This window comes from Hermetia illucens, chromosome 1 (genome assembly GCF_905115235.1).
Source record: "Hermetia illucens chromosome 1, iHerIll2.2.curated.20191125, whole genome shotgun sequence".
In the NCBI taxonomy this organism is placed as follows: domain Eukaryota; kingdom Metazoa; phylum Arthropoda; class Insecta; order Diptera; family Stratiomyidae; genus Hermetia; species Hermetia illucens.
Genome location: NC_051849.1, coordinates 38042575 through 38055489, shown reverse-complemented (window position 1 = coordinate 38055489; position 12915 = coordinate 38042575). Strand labels below are relative to the sequence as shown.

The window sequence follows — 12915 nt, the reverse complement described above, 5'->3', positions numbered from 1 at the left end:
TTTCCACCATGGCCCCTGTTGCCGTCTGCCTTTTCACTGACATGACCATTAAGATCGCCCGCAATGACGATATACTCATCGCCAGGCACATTATAAGTCTTTGTTTTTGTCAGAAGGCATCTTTCTTGCCATCCGGCAATGTCAACATCATATTGAGTGTCTGGACTACTGAAATATAGAAGTTTATAACCATTCTTACTGCGTTCGCGTTCTATGTCACAACTTTTTGCACCGTACCATTCAGTTTCTTAAAGAGCGCAAATATTAATGCGCTTATTCCGAAAGGCTCTTGCGAGTTCTTCTGTCTTTCCAGTGGAAGTACCAATATTTAACGTGCAGACAAGTATTTCTTTTGCTTGGACTAATTTACTTACGTTCTGATGCCGTCAAGAACACCTGCCCCGTTCCCGACAGGACCGGAGCCCATCCTGCGATGTCGAGTGGGGTGATTGCGAATGCGTTTTTTGGTCGACCTGTCGTAGGACCTGTCACTAAGATAGTTCAGGTAGGATTTAGCATAGTGGAGTAACTCCATTCACTTCTCTTTCTTTCTTAAAAAGTTATCCTTTTCGAGATCATCGATACGGTTATCAAAAATCAGCCTTTTGATGGCAAAATTTATAGTCGTCCATAAATAACACACAATGCTTCCCGCCGCAGTAATATTTCGGAATTTTCAGGTTGCCGGCCCGCATATTTTCTAACCATTGAACCGCCTTTCACGATAAGCAGGAAATGCTTTGTGAGTAAATTGTTACCCCTCAGCGTTAATAGCTATAATGCTAAGGGGATTTATTAGTCTTTCATAGCTAAATGTCTGAAGCTGGATTGTAAGGCATTTTCACAATGAAATGAATTTTTGTAGTATTTTCTGTGTATTGTATTCTGCTGAAAATAGAGCGATAATGCTTTTATTGCTGTGAGCCTATTCGAACTATGCTGACTGTACATGGACTACTGCGAACGATAATTAATCCTTGAACTTTCGACAAACACAGCTAAAGTAACCACTAATAAATTCATGTTATTTCTTTACTATTTTTATCTGTCCTTGTCATTAATAACAAATTAACGCGGACAATTCTTTTCTTTTAGGAAAACCCGACCTCGTCCCAACGTACACCGTCAGAGTGAGGACGCCAATAGTGATAATCAATGTAATAGATTAATAATTTGGATTGCAATATTTCTTATAAGTTGTTGGCTCCTAACGCTGTCCTATATGTTAGCCGTAATCCATGCCGAGAGCACTCGACTAGAAGTACAAATTAAAGCAGGTAAGTGTATAACGAACTCACTTCATCGCTAACCCTATTGCTGCCAATTAGGCGTCCTCATTCTCTTTCCATTCATTCAATGACACTCGTTGAGTGCCACCAAATGTGCCTAACCATTACCAGTAAAAAGCCTTCTTCAATTTTTGGCGCGTAAACTATTTGAATTGATGTTTATCGCTACCAACTCGCCTCTCCTCGTGCCGCACAAGCTCCATCGAATGATATCCTAGGGATAAAAACATTTCCTCCAAGGGGTGAACCTGCACGGTTACTCGTATTTCATCCTTTTACATTTCCCTGCGGACAGCCGTATAACGTTGGGGGTATAGACACGAGTAGACAAATAGGAAATTCCAAGGACCCCAATGCGCATGTAATAATTTTGTCAAGGGTAGATGTCTCGAGTCGAATCGATGCCTCAAGTACCTAAGAAAAACTCTGATGCAGCCAAATTAGAAGTAGAATATAAATTTTTAACCACACGACATTTAAAATATTTCCGTTCGAATGTTAAGTGTGCCAGTAGGACTAAAATTTAGTGCGTGTTAATAGGTCAGGCGTATACAGTTCGGGAGGTGAAAAACGAAATCCGGGAGAGTCAGTCGGTCCATTGAGAACTCTGGTTCCGTACTTTAATCTGAAATGTTATGTAACCTCTTCTAATATGTCGTGTACTTTTACAACGAATACATTCCGGCTAAGATTCTAATGTAATTCTGTTCAGGTAACGTGGTCAAATTGAAACACGTTCCCTTGTGATAGGATAGAAAAGCCAAACAAGCTAAGTTTCATTGGAAAATTGGTTAAGAGAGAAATGGAATCCGCTTCGCAAGTAAGTGTACCCCTGAGATCCGGTGGAAAGAAAATGCGAAAACGAAGAGAACTGGATGCCCTTGTAGCACATTCGTTGGCGAAAAGGTATTCTTATACGTTAAATTGTGATACAGTGTCTGCTAAGAGTTTTGCAAAGATTTCATGAATGGAAACAGTGTCAGTTGTTCTGTAATTTACTCATTGTTGTCTCTATGGACGAAACGTCCTCTTGTCTCTCCACAAGGACATTCATATATTTTGGGTGTTTTTGATCTTTGACATTTCAGGATATACAGTAAAGTGTGAAAAGTGTAGTTTCAGGTTTGGAATCGAATAGAAAAATTATTCTGAATAAGAAACTGAATCGAGAAAAAATCAGATGTTAGCTAATGACACCCAATATGGATACGGAATTATAAATAATTTTTTCGTCTCCCACTTAGCTTTCACAGATCCCTGGCAATATGATTGGCATTTTATTATTTTCGTGTGGGAGAGCTTTAGATAATTTATCTGATCAGATATCAGGCCAAGACGGCAAAGAAACTTCAATCTGAGAGAAATGTTAGTAGCCTTAAGGCATAGAAAAGGTGGAAATCTAATTGGGGATGACTAGTTAAAATATTCAGTGAAAGAAGATGAGCTTCTTTCATTGATTAATAAAATACTTCAAACTCAATGAAGACAGTGAGAAGGGGGAAATTGCCGCCCTTGTAATCTGATATTGTGAGGTGGACTTCGAAAAGTGCAGCAAAGTGTGCGGTCAGAGAGGAACACTACAGTGTTAACGCCAAAAATATCTCCAATGAAAATGTAATTAAATCCAACTTATCCATTATTTATGACTGGGGATTATAGAAACCACTTACAATATTCCATATTTATACAGGTTTAATAGAGCGCCATTAACACTATAAATGACGACGAACTTTCTAATTAAACCCTCGATTATAGTGCAAGAACTAAGATTACTTTTTGGAACGTGGCCATGCCATTTGAACGATGAGCGAAATATTCGACTCTGGAATAGAACTTAATTATGAGAGGGACGAAAATGCATTATTATGTATCAGAAAATAGTTCCAATTTAAAGAAATGCATGCAGTACAAAAAAAACTCCACAATTGTTGACATTGTGATCACATTCAGTAATCTTAGATTATCAACGACCGACTCTTCATTCTCAGCACAGACACCGTAGGCAACTCGGGTCCAAGAGCTCATCCAGGCATTGTGGAAGTATATGGAATATAAAAACCAACGTAATTCATTCGGTAAAGAAAGTTAACTATTGCCAGTGGCCTAGTTCTTATCTGGTGGGTCCATGTTAAAATTGTACATGCTGCGTAGATTGAAGACACAAATGTTTTGGTATGTTTGATATAAACCTGTATGTGGAACATAACGCATTCACACTTATACATCACCCTTACCGCTTCCTTTTAGTCTTCTTAAGCTCCCCGGACTGTCACAGAAGCTTCCACTCTCCCTCCACCGTTCTGTGCTGCATAGTTTTAGTATGACCTACTCTTCAGGCATCCTGTGATGGTTCCATCCTCAGACTTAAGTTGGTGAAATCTCCCAAAAAACAGTGACGGTCACTTTTCATGTGCTACTCCCACATAGCAACACAAATAGATTCCAGATTATGGACAAAACAGCGAAGGCGTCGGCAGAAATAATGCTGTCAAAGATACAAAAAGTTCAACACCCTCGGTATTCTGGTCATTAATGCAAATACGTAGTTGCCATTCACCCTTTGGAGTGGTTAACGCGTCAACACATCTACACGCCATTGCTGGCAGTTCGTCGGAATGCGCTCCAGCCCTTTCCAGGACTTTCCGAGGTCCCATACTCTTTCTCTACCATTCTGCGCCACTTGGTCTTGGGGCCATCTTGGGAGAGTTGATTCCACTGCATGAGGTAGCCGGCAATGCAATTGTTACCTGTCCTTAATGTGTAACCTATTCACTGGCACTTCCGATCACATCGCGTAAAAATAACAGGTCTATGCGCCGACCAAGTTCTTCGTTTGAAATAGTATCAAGCCAACAGGTCATGTGCTACATAATAAAAACACTAGCACAGAACAATCTCAATTTGATCTTGGTGTTGAAATACTTCATTTCCCGATTTTAGACAACGCAGCGAAAGCGGATCTACTGCTGACAATGAATCGAGCAATATCCAATTAGCTGCCACCGTCGGCAGAAGCCATGCTTCCTTCGGGGACTCCTTCAATGTTCTACATTAATGGAGATAGGCAGATTGCGATGACCGGTCCCACTGAGAACCTTGGTTTTGTTGGTGCTTATCTTCAGTCCAGCTCTACTTGTCTCTCTGTCCAAATCTAGCACTATTTGACCAAGGTCCATGGCCCGGTGAGAGAGCAAACAGATGTTATAAGCATAGTCGATGTGTTTGAGGAAAAAAGTCATCGTTCATGGAACTTCTCCACGTCGTCCAGATAGGGCAACAAGAAGAACGTTACCGATAACAAAAATAAATAATATCGGGGAGAAAATGGAGTCCTGACGGACTCCACTTTGGACCTCAAATTCCATTAAAATTTTACCTCGGTGCTATAGCTATTGGTTTCTTCGAAATGCCCGTGATGAGCCTCCGCCCCCAGATATACTCCCTGTTCACACTGTCAAAATCTTTTTCGATGAAAAGCAAGGCAGTGAAGATCTATATTTTGCGCACCGTTCCAAAATGATCCGTAAGGTATTGATGTGGGCAATGCTGGGGGATACGGATCGGAAACCAGCCTGCTCTCTCTCGATCAGGCTTTAGAAAGGTTATTTGATGCGTTCCAGGATTATTTTAGCTATTATCAGCACCCAGATACCTCTCCAATTGTAACACTCAAAACGAGTACCTTTCTTTGGAATCTTGATGATCATTCTCTTCTTCCACTGTCTGGAAAAAGTGAAGAGAATTACGCATTTTTGGGGAAACTTTAGGGGCAACGAAAAATAACTCTGCGGGGAGACCGTCGAATCCAGCGGCTTTACTTCGTTTGGGTATATCTATGACTGAGATGACTTCTCTTCTATTTGGAGGAACGGTCCGTATCAAGATGGAAAATTTCACCGGATGTGGTACGATTAAGAACCGTGGTGAAGTGTTCCTTCCACACCTTCAGTTGCTCGGTATCGTGGACAGTTACCGTCCTTCGCAGTACCATCGAAAGACTTGAAATTTCATGCAAATTCATTCGTGATGTATCCTCCGCTTTCCTGGCCAGCGGAATAACAAATTCTCTTTTATCACGGCATACACTATGCTGGACTTCCAAGGGGATCAGAGTTTGAACACATCACCCCCGCCATTACTCACAACGGTCAATAGAGTCTTTAATCCCTTCGGGTCATCAATCCGCTTTCACGATTCAAGCGAAATCTTATGACGCCCATTCGGGACGTGCCCAAAGATCTGCGTAGCACCCGAGAAAACCACATTTTTTCTGTGCTCGAACAATATGCCACCAATGACTAGACAGTTGCAGAAATTCACAAACCTCCCACCATTATCGTTACAGTCGCCAAGACGGTGCTTCTCCATCACATGTCCGAGCAAAGTGTTATCAGAGCCCATCTTGGCATTCAGATCGCCCATCACGATCACAATGTCACCCTTGGGAAGCCACTCCTGAACTACGTGTAGTTGCTAATATCGACAGTCTCTGTAGGCACTCTACAATTGAAATGCTCCGTAACCTGGACCAGAATCTTGCAGTCAGAATCCTATTAGAAACCAGTTCCCAAGTCAGGAGAGTGTGCCTTGCCCCTCGATAGGCAAAGATTGTAGTCGTGAGATCAGTTCCTATCCGAGACGTTGACGTTTCGGTTGTGGTAAAGTTTCGAAATTGACAGGTTGCTACCCCACAAATGTCTACCTCTTTTAGTCGCCTTTTACGACAAGCAGGAAAGATCTTGAGTGTACTCTTAAGCCCCAACTCCCAGGGCATATCACTTGGAGAGTTTTAATGGACGATGTCATCTTTTCTCAAACACGCATTGCGACACTCTCCCAAGGTGGTTACGAAAATCATCAGCTTCGCCGGCGCTTGATTTTTTCATCTCAAGCACTATAAAACAGATTTAAAACAATACTTCCTTCTGTAATGTTTCCGCTTCATTTTTCACTTTGTTTTTCACTTCCACTTTGGATTTTTATCAGAGACATAGTGGATTGATCCATACGTCGCTCAGTAAAATTAATGCCTATAATAAACATACGTCTGTACACTTCAGCTGCTCGGAGCGAATCGCAGCTGTCTACGCGAATCTGCTGAAGTGGTCGCCACAGATTATGGTCCTGGTCATCGTGGCGCATAGAAGTTGGACCGATCCACGATAAGCGGCTTCGACACTGCTGTCCATTACGGGAGCGTCCTACATAAACACTACGAACTTACTACATTTTTCTCACCTTCCTTCGAAGACCCTGCGGTGGCCTACAGCCTTTCAAACTAAAGCTATCTTTCCCTAATTTCACATTTCGGGTTAGGGACCTGCGGAGGTGTATTTGTATTATTATTTGATTATTGGTTTTTTGTATATTTTTATTATATACACGAAGCCGATCTAAGTTTTTTTTTCACTTGAGGATTCTTTCTTTAGGCCTAGACCAGATACCGATTGTTGCGCCGTTGATGATTCTCTCCTTTCCTTCTCTTCTTTAATGCGCGAAATTTATACTGACTAAGAGGCACTATCCAGGGTGAGAACCGTAAGCGCATTGGCGGTTTCTGCAAACCCTTCAACACGAAGGCGTTGCAAGGGGAATTGGGACACTGCGAGAGCGGTTGTTACCAATGAAAAGACGAGAGCTACTATACTATCATTTGAACACTTCAAAGCACCTGGCATGGATGGCACCTACCCAGCGATGCTAAAGGAGGGTATAAAACACTTAGAGCAACTTCTAAGAAATATTTTTCGAGGATCTCTTGCTCTGGGCTACGTGCCTTCCTCTTGGCAGAAGGTGAGGATAGTCTTCATATCAAAGCCTGGGAGAGATGACTATTCAAATCCAAAGAACTTCAGGCAAACAGCCTAACATCATTTTCGCTGAAACGTCTGGAGAGACTGGTTGAGCGTCACATTCGCGAGAAGGCGCTAAGGCCGCACCCCCTAAATGAAAACCAACATGCTTACCAACGTGGAAAGTCCTGTGAGTCTGCTCTTCATTCTTTGGTTTCAAAAATAGAGATGCAACTCTTAAGAGTGAGTACGCGATGGGGATGTTCGTGGACATTGAAGCGACTTTTGACTGTGCGCCCTTCCAAAAGCTCCGTGATGCCGCCAGAGAGCATGGTGTTGACGAAACTCTAATAAACTGGATCTACGCTATGCTAACGCAGAAATTGTTGTATACTAAAGTGGGCGTTGATCGCTACTTAACAACGGAAGCGACGAAAGCTGCCCTCAAGGAGGGCTATCGCCACTTCTGTGGAGATTGCTGATCAATTCACTACTATGCGCTGTTGGTCGAGATCTCGGAATGGTGTGTAGAAATACACAATGCGCCGTTGATTTGATTGACAGTGGGTGTCTCAGGTATAGACTTTCAGTAAATCCAAATAAAACCACAATGGTATTATTTACAAAAAGGAGGAAACTGAATGGTCTTTGACTTCCAGAGATGAGGGGTAGAACCCCTCAACTCTCCGAAGAAGTGAAATATCTGGAAGTTATTCTAGACAAGAAGTTTTTTTGGAACAAACATGTAAAGGTAACGATGAAACGAGCTCTCACAGCTTATGGGCTGTAAATGCATTACTCAATTTGCAGCCCTTGAATTTGTTTATTTAGAGCACTGCAATGAGAGCAGCTCATAGACTAATTCGATTAGATCTATGGAAAAACAATGGACGTGGGGGGACAGAGCATTGGAAGAGTCATTGTGTCCGGATAGCTCAGTGGTTAGAGCACTAGGCTGTCATACGGAAGGTCGCGGTTCAAATCTCACTGGTGGCAGTGGAATTTGCATCGTGATTTGACGTCGCATACCAGTCGACTCAGCTGTGAATGAGTACCTGAGTCAAATCAGGGTAATAATCTCGGGCGAGCGCAATGCTGACCACATTGCCTCCTAGTGTACTGTTACGGTCTTGAATGAAGTGCTCTAACACACTTCAAGGCCCTGATCCAATATGGATTGTTGCGCCAACGATTATTATTATTATATTATTGAGGAGAACCGAATCTAGTTTTCACAATGCCTTTCGATTCTTAGATCCCCATGCATCTATTTGGTAGAAGATATGATGTTATCTTGAAGCGGAGAGAAAAGTCGGACGAACCAGAAGAATGCGTGTCAGGATATACTGACGTCTTCTACACCGATGGTTCAAACACAGAAAATGGTTCTGGAGCAGGACTCTACCTCTCGAATAAAAACGAAAAGTGGGCTTTTAGTTTGGGACAATATACAACGGTTTTTCAGGCTAAAGTATATGCGATCCCAAGGGCGGGAATCCGATTGATTGACCAGCGGTTGAACGGCAGGCACATGGCAATCTGTAGCGATAGTCAAGCTGCATTGAGGGCGTTGAGTAGTATTTTGATCACTTCAAAAATCGTTCAGAAATGTAGAAACCGATTGAATTCTGTTTCTAGATTCAATAGGGTGGATTTACTCTGGGTACCTGGTCATTGTGGTCTAGAGGGAAATGAAATCTCGAATGCCTTAGTAAAAAAGGCTTCAACTTTCCCCGTGCTCGGATCGGAACCAGCAATTAGATTGTCAGTAGCATTGGGTGATGCTGCTATCAAAAACTGGGAACAAGCTTCCCATAATAACAGGTGGCGAAGCCTTAATGCTGCTAGACAGACCAAACTTTTCCTGTCAGAATCAAACAAACATACTGCAAAGTTTATCCTGTCGAAAAGCAGGAAGACTTGCAGAAGTATTGTGAGCATTCTGACTGGCCATAATTCACTAGCTGGGCCTATGTTCAGAATAGGAATTATCCAAGATGATACGTGCCCATCCTGTAATGAAGAAGCGGAATCCACGGAACATTTTCTATGTGAGTGCCCCGCCTACGGACGCATCAGACATCAGATTTTTGGTGCTCATGTGCTCCAACTGCAGCGGGTAGCATCACATCCATTAACCGAAATCCTGCGATACATAAACGAATCCGGGATATTCCGTTAGACGGGAGAATCGAATACAATGGACCACTAAGGTCTGAGTGCTCAGAGGCTTTGCATCTTCCCCGCCTCAAACACACACACACAACCGAAGTACCGCGCCTCATGAATATCTGAGGTAGATGAAGTATCGATTGAGGATGCGATTCGTCGTGGATCTTTCCGTTCACGGCACTTTGGTTTCGACTTTTACGGCTTCACGCGTTATTTTCTTTTTTAGTTTTATCTCGCGGGTTTTCTTCCTTTCTAGATTCATCATTTGGAAATTAAAGCGCCTGCAAGATTCCTTCTAATAAATTCACGTAAATTTGATCAGTTTCGGCACCCTTGAGACAAAGGAAAAGATAATATTTGCATCTGCCAAACCCTACAACACAATTCTTTAGTAATTTTAAATACTAATTGTTTTTCGCTTTCGAACAATAAAACCTGCAACATTGGCTTATACTATCAGTTTGGAATATTTTTGTGATATCTTTGCAAAGCTTCTTGGCACTTGTATCTATCAAATTTTCGCTTAACAAATCTCTATCTTAGGGCTAATAAGAAGAATTGCGCTGGAAATGGTATTCACTCCCAGGATCAGCTTCTCTCCCCATCAACAGATGAGCAGGATGACATTGCATGGGTATTTTTGAATTGTTTTGTTTCCAATTCAAGGGCTAGATCTGTAACTTTCATTCCACCAGCCTAAAGTTGTTCGAACCTCGAACAGAACCAGACACAGGAAATTCTCATTGATACAAACGTGCATACCAATTATATTTGTTATGTCAGTGGCACTATCGTTAGGTTTTGTCTATTGGTTACATTTCGATCTTAAACAGCAACTCTACGACTATCGTAGTCGAATTGAAGAAGGTTAGAATGGGAAAAAGTGACGAATTGTTTGAAAAATTTTGTATTGGGCGATCCTGAATATGTAGAGATAGCTTTTAATTTTATGCGATGTCTATAAAATCATGTTTTCAAAATTGTGTCAAACGATGCATATTCAAGATCCCCAATAAAAAGCAAACCAACGATAACACATTAATTTTTATTGTATCCTTGTAGTGGCATTAACCAGCCAAAATGTGCCTGACGCTCTACAAAAATGGCACGAAACATCGAAAATCTTAGAGCAAAATCAAACTCTTCTAGCTAATAAGCTAGTCGACATTCATAACTACATAGAAGAATTACGAAATCGTTTTTCAATGTACGATGCAAAGTTGAAAGAGACGAAAGACTATCAGAAAGATGAAAAGTTTGTTGCGGATTTCGGGGCTGAAATTGCAGCTGTTAGCGCTGATGTTGATCACATCAAGGAGAAATTCGCTGATATTCAGAAGGGGCAAACCGATTTTCGTGCTGAGATTAATACACTTAAGGCAAATTTCAGTGAGGCGGTAATGAATGCGACACGACGTGCCAATAACAATGAAACAAGTTACAGTGATGAACTGAAAAAGGCTCAAACAATTATTCTTAAAGAAATCAAAACATTGTCAGCGAATGTTAGTTCAATTAATGATACGCTTAGTCAAAAGACAAAAATGTTGAGTGACGATCAAAGATCGCAGCAGGTAATATAAAACTCATATTTCATTTGTGTTGAGAAATTTTTTAATTACGATATCTCTTTTCAGAGACTAATTGACTCCTTGCAGGAAAGAACAGCGAATATTACTTCTCATGTTGATTCCATTGAACGCTATTGGAGTCAGAATAAGGAAGTCCTAACTGACTTTGATACTTTTAAGAATAATTCAAATTATGAGGTGAGAAAATTCATTGCTGGATTAGCCGAAGTCATATTTCTAATTCTATTATTTCCTTTTCAATTTTCAGCTTCAATCGTTGAAAAATGCTACAATCGATTTGAAACACAATGTTGAAAACGTCCGTCTAGATTGCAGTAAGGTTCGGAGCGATGTGCTGCAGTCTTTAAGTAGTACTAGTACTAAGGAAGCAAAAACGGTAAGATAATCACTTTTTTATTGGTCATAATTTTATATCACTTTGAAGGAAATCATCCTTCCATCGGGTTTTCTAATGTATATTATATAAGTAACTGTTATTCGGTTTTGGTTATACTTTGTGATTTCTTACCCTCATTAAAGAATGTTGAATGAAACGTGAAAAAAATAATCAAATCTAATTAATTTCCCCAAGGCCAACAAGGATATGTCGCGTGAAAACGACAAAATAAAGGCAGCTTTAAACGCTGGCGATGAACAAGCCGCAACTTCAAATGCATCATCCAATGCGTCTGTGGTGCCTCAACCTTCTAGCATGATTAAAACAACGCCAGGAACAGCAATTCCGCCTTCTGCAGTACCAACAAGTGAGCCTTTTTCACATATGCGATAGACCAATTTTATTCCTCTGAACACTAGCTGTATAAAAATCGTCTGTTTTCTCTTTCATCCTTTAATCGCTGCCAAATGTGAATAAGCAGGCACAGCAACAGAAAGTAGTACTGTTGTTGTTACTGCGGCGGAAGGTAAACCAAAATTGTTAAGTATTCAAACCATAAGCAAACCCGTCTAATCCCTACACACATTTATATTATTTTTTTATTTTCTATCACTTTTGAAAAATATATACATAAATATATATATACAAACTTGAAAGAAATGTGTCAATTTTTTCCCATGAAACAAAATGCTACAAACGGCAACAATCATCCATCCCGTCTATTTCATTCGTTTCACATTCAATACTCATTCGAATTTGATTACATCTGATAGGGGTTTCGGTACAAACAAGTATTTTTAGTTACCAAACGTAAGCATTGAGATCTTATTCAATTAGTAAAACATATTGTTAATAACTGAGTATGTGGAGAGGCGTATATTCAACGCGACTCTCTCCTTTCAACACTACTTTCTTGAAGAGTAAAGGATTAATGGAGTCTGTATCCTTGAGATTTGCTTTAATGAAATATAAAATGAAGATGAATTCGAAAAATGAAAAACAATGATATATATTAAAATTATGAAATCTAAAAAAAAGAAAATGTCCAGATTTTAATAAGAAATTCATTATTAAGTGTTACCCTTTTTTGTTGTAAATTTTTTGAGAATTATTAAATAAAAAGAGATAAGAAATTTTTGCTATCATTGTATCAAAAAATGGAATTTCTAAATTCTTTAAATTTAGATATCCGTAAGTAGCCGATTGTAATTTTGTCCCAATTTATTCGTATGTTTGCATATGAAGCAAAATAAGGTGAGTATTATTCAGAACAGAAGGGAGAGCGGAGCCACTGGACGTGTCAATTACCTTTTAATCCTTACATTGACACTTATAACCTGATGACTTCTCTTTCAGCTGTCGAGCTGTGTAGATATTCCTGTAGCTGCTTAAAATGTATGCATTCGAACCGCTTCACATTGCACCGTCGGTTATTAAGTCGGTAACAATGATGAAAGTTAACGAATTATTCTTTTTAAGGTTCTGTGTAAACACAAAACCTGCGGGGTTCATAACCGCGCCTTCCTCACTTCTTCTGCTTTTCGCAGTTTATCCTAAATTATTGCGATCATATCGCATTCCAGTCTTCCTGACAAGCTACCATTCTCCGGACAAAATTTGCCGGTGATAGCACTTCACTTCCTTTCTTCCACGGACCTAAGACACTGGAAGAATACGTGCGCTGGGTCCTCTGG

At 40.5% G+C, this 12915-nt stretch overlaps 1 protein-coding gene across 2 annotated transcripts in view; it reads left to right on the top strand.

Annotated features, from left to right (window-relative positions):
* The window catches only part of LOC119661315 (bridging integrator 2), a 30419-nt gene extending 18040 nt beyond the window's left edge, over nt 1-12379 (top strand). The window contains exons 1-8 of one of the 2 annotated variants that reach the window (XM_038070607.1): nt 1601-2195; nt 9797-9887; nt 9949-10120; nt 10316-10827; nt 10891-11022; nt 11093-11221; nt 11417-11588; nt 11703-12379. In XM_038070607.1, coding sequence (XP_037926535.1) covers nt 2092-2195; nt 9797-9887; nt 9949-10120; nt 10316-10827; nt 10891-11022; nt 11093-11221; nt 11417-11588; nt 11703-11794 — 1404 coding nt within the window. In that variant the 5' untranslated portion in view covers nt 1601-2091 and the 3' untranslated portion in view covers nt 11795-12379. Of the gene's footprint in view, nt 1-1095; nt 1278-1600; nt 2196-9796; nt 9888-9948; nt 10121-10315; nt 10828-10890; nt 11023-11092; nt 11222-11416; nt 11589-11702 lie in introns of those variants that run through there. The other variant, XM_038070608.1, reaches the window with a different exon arrangement.
* The last annotated feature ends 536 nt before the right edge of the window (nt 12380-12915 follow it).